Below are 789 nucleotides of genomic sequence, written 5' to 3'. Positions count from 1 at the left end.
CCCCGTCAGCCCTGTCCGGTCACCCTGTGCCTGCTGTCACCCACCCCAGGGTGGACACACAGCCCCGTCAGCCCTGTCCGGTCACCCTGTGCCTGCTGTCACCCACCCCAGGGTGGACACACAGCCCCGTCAGCCCTGTCCAGTCACCCTGTGCCCACTGTCACCCATCCGGGCTCACCTTGCCGGCGTGCAGGGCACAGCGCGTCAGCCCAGTGACACTGCCCACCTCCCTCAGCACCTTCTTGCTGTTGATGTCAGCGCGCCAGGAGAGGTTCCTCAGAATGCTGGAGACCACCTGGAGGGGCAGAGCGGGGTGAGTGACCACTGGGACTGTCCCCCTGCCTGTCCCCCACCCCAGGGAGCCCCACCAGCACCCACCTGGTGCAGCTCCTCGCTGTCGGAGCCCAGCTGAGCCACGATGGCCTCCATGCAGCCCCGGCGGGAGCACAGCGTGGCCTGCGGGGAGGACAAGGGTGGTGAGGGTGACGCCGTGACCCCCAGACCCGGCTGACCCCCCCCAAACCTCTGCCCCCCACCTTGTTGACCACGTCGCCGAAAGTGAGGTTGGTGAGGGCCATCCCCGCGTAGCGTCGCAGCGCCAGGTTCAGGGGGTCGTTGGTCATCTTGTGCATCTCGTAGTCCACCTGCAGCAGCTCGGCCACAGCCTGCAGACCACCTGTGGGACGGGACAGCGGTCATTTGGGGTTCCCCCACCTCCAGCACGCCGTGTGGCTGCGGTGCAGAGGGAAGGAGCCCCCTCCCCGCGCTCACCCAGCTCGTTCATGGCCC

The 789-nt window shown here is 68.2% G+C and overlaps 1 protein-coding gene across 1 annotated transcript in view; it reads right to left on the bottom strand.

Annotated features, from left to right (window-relative positions):
- Nucleotides 1-789, bottom strand: part of APC2 (APC2, WNT signaling pathway regulator) — a gene marked incomplete at its 5' end in the record, with an annotated part of 9,296 nt that overhangs the window by 6,360 nt on the left and 2,147 nt on the right. The window contains 4 exon segments of the mRNA XM_017743820.1: nucleotides 24-295; nucleotides 379-456; nucleotides 537-676; nucleotides 772-788. Coding sequence (XP_017599309.1) covers nucleotides 24-295; nucleotides 379-456; nucleotides 537-676; nucleotides 772-788 — 507 coding nt within the window.

Source organism: Corvus brachyrhynchos, unplaced genomic scaffold, assembly GCF_000691975.1.
Source record: "Corvus brachyrhynchos isolate BGI_N302 unplaced genomic scaffold, ASM69197v1 scaffold219, whole genome shotgun sequence".
Taxonomy (NCBI): domain Eukaryota; kingdom Metazoa; phylum Chordata; class Aves; order Passeriformes; family Corvidae; genus Corvus; species Corvus brachyrhynchos.
This window is presented reverse-complemented; position numbering and strand designations above follow the sequence as displayed.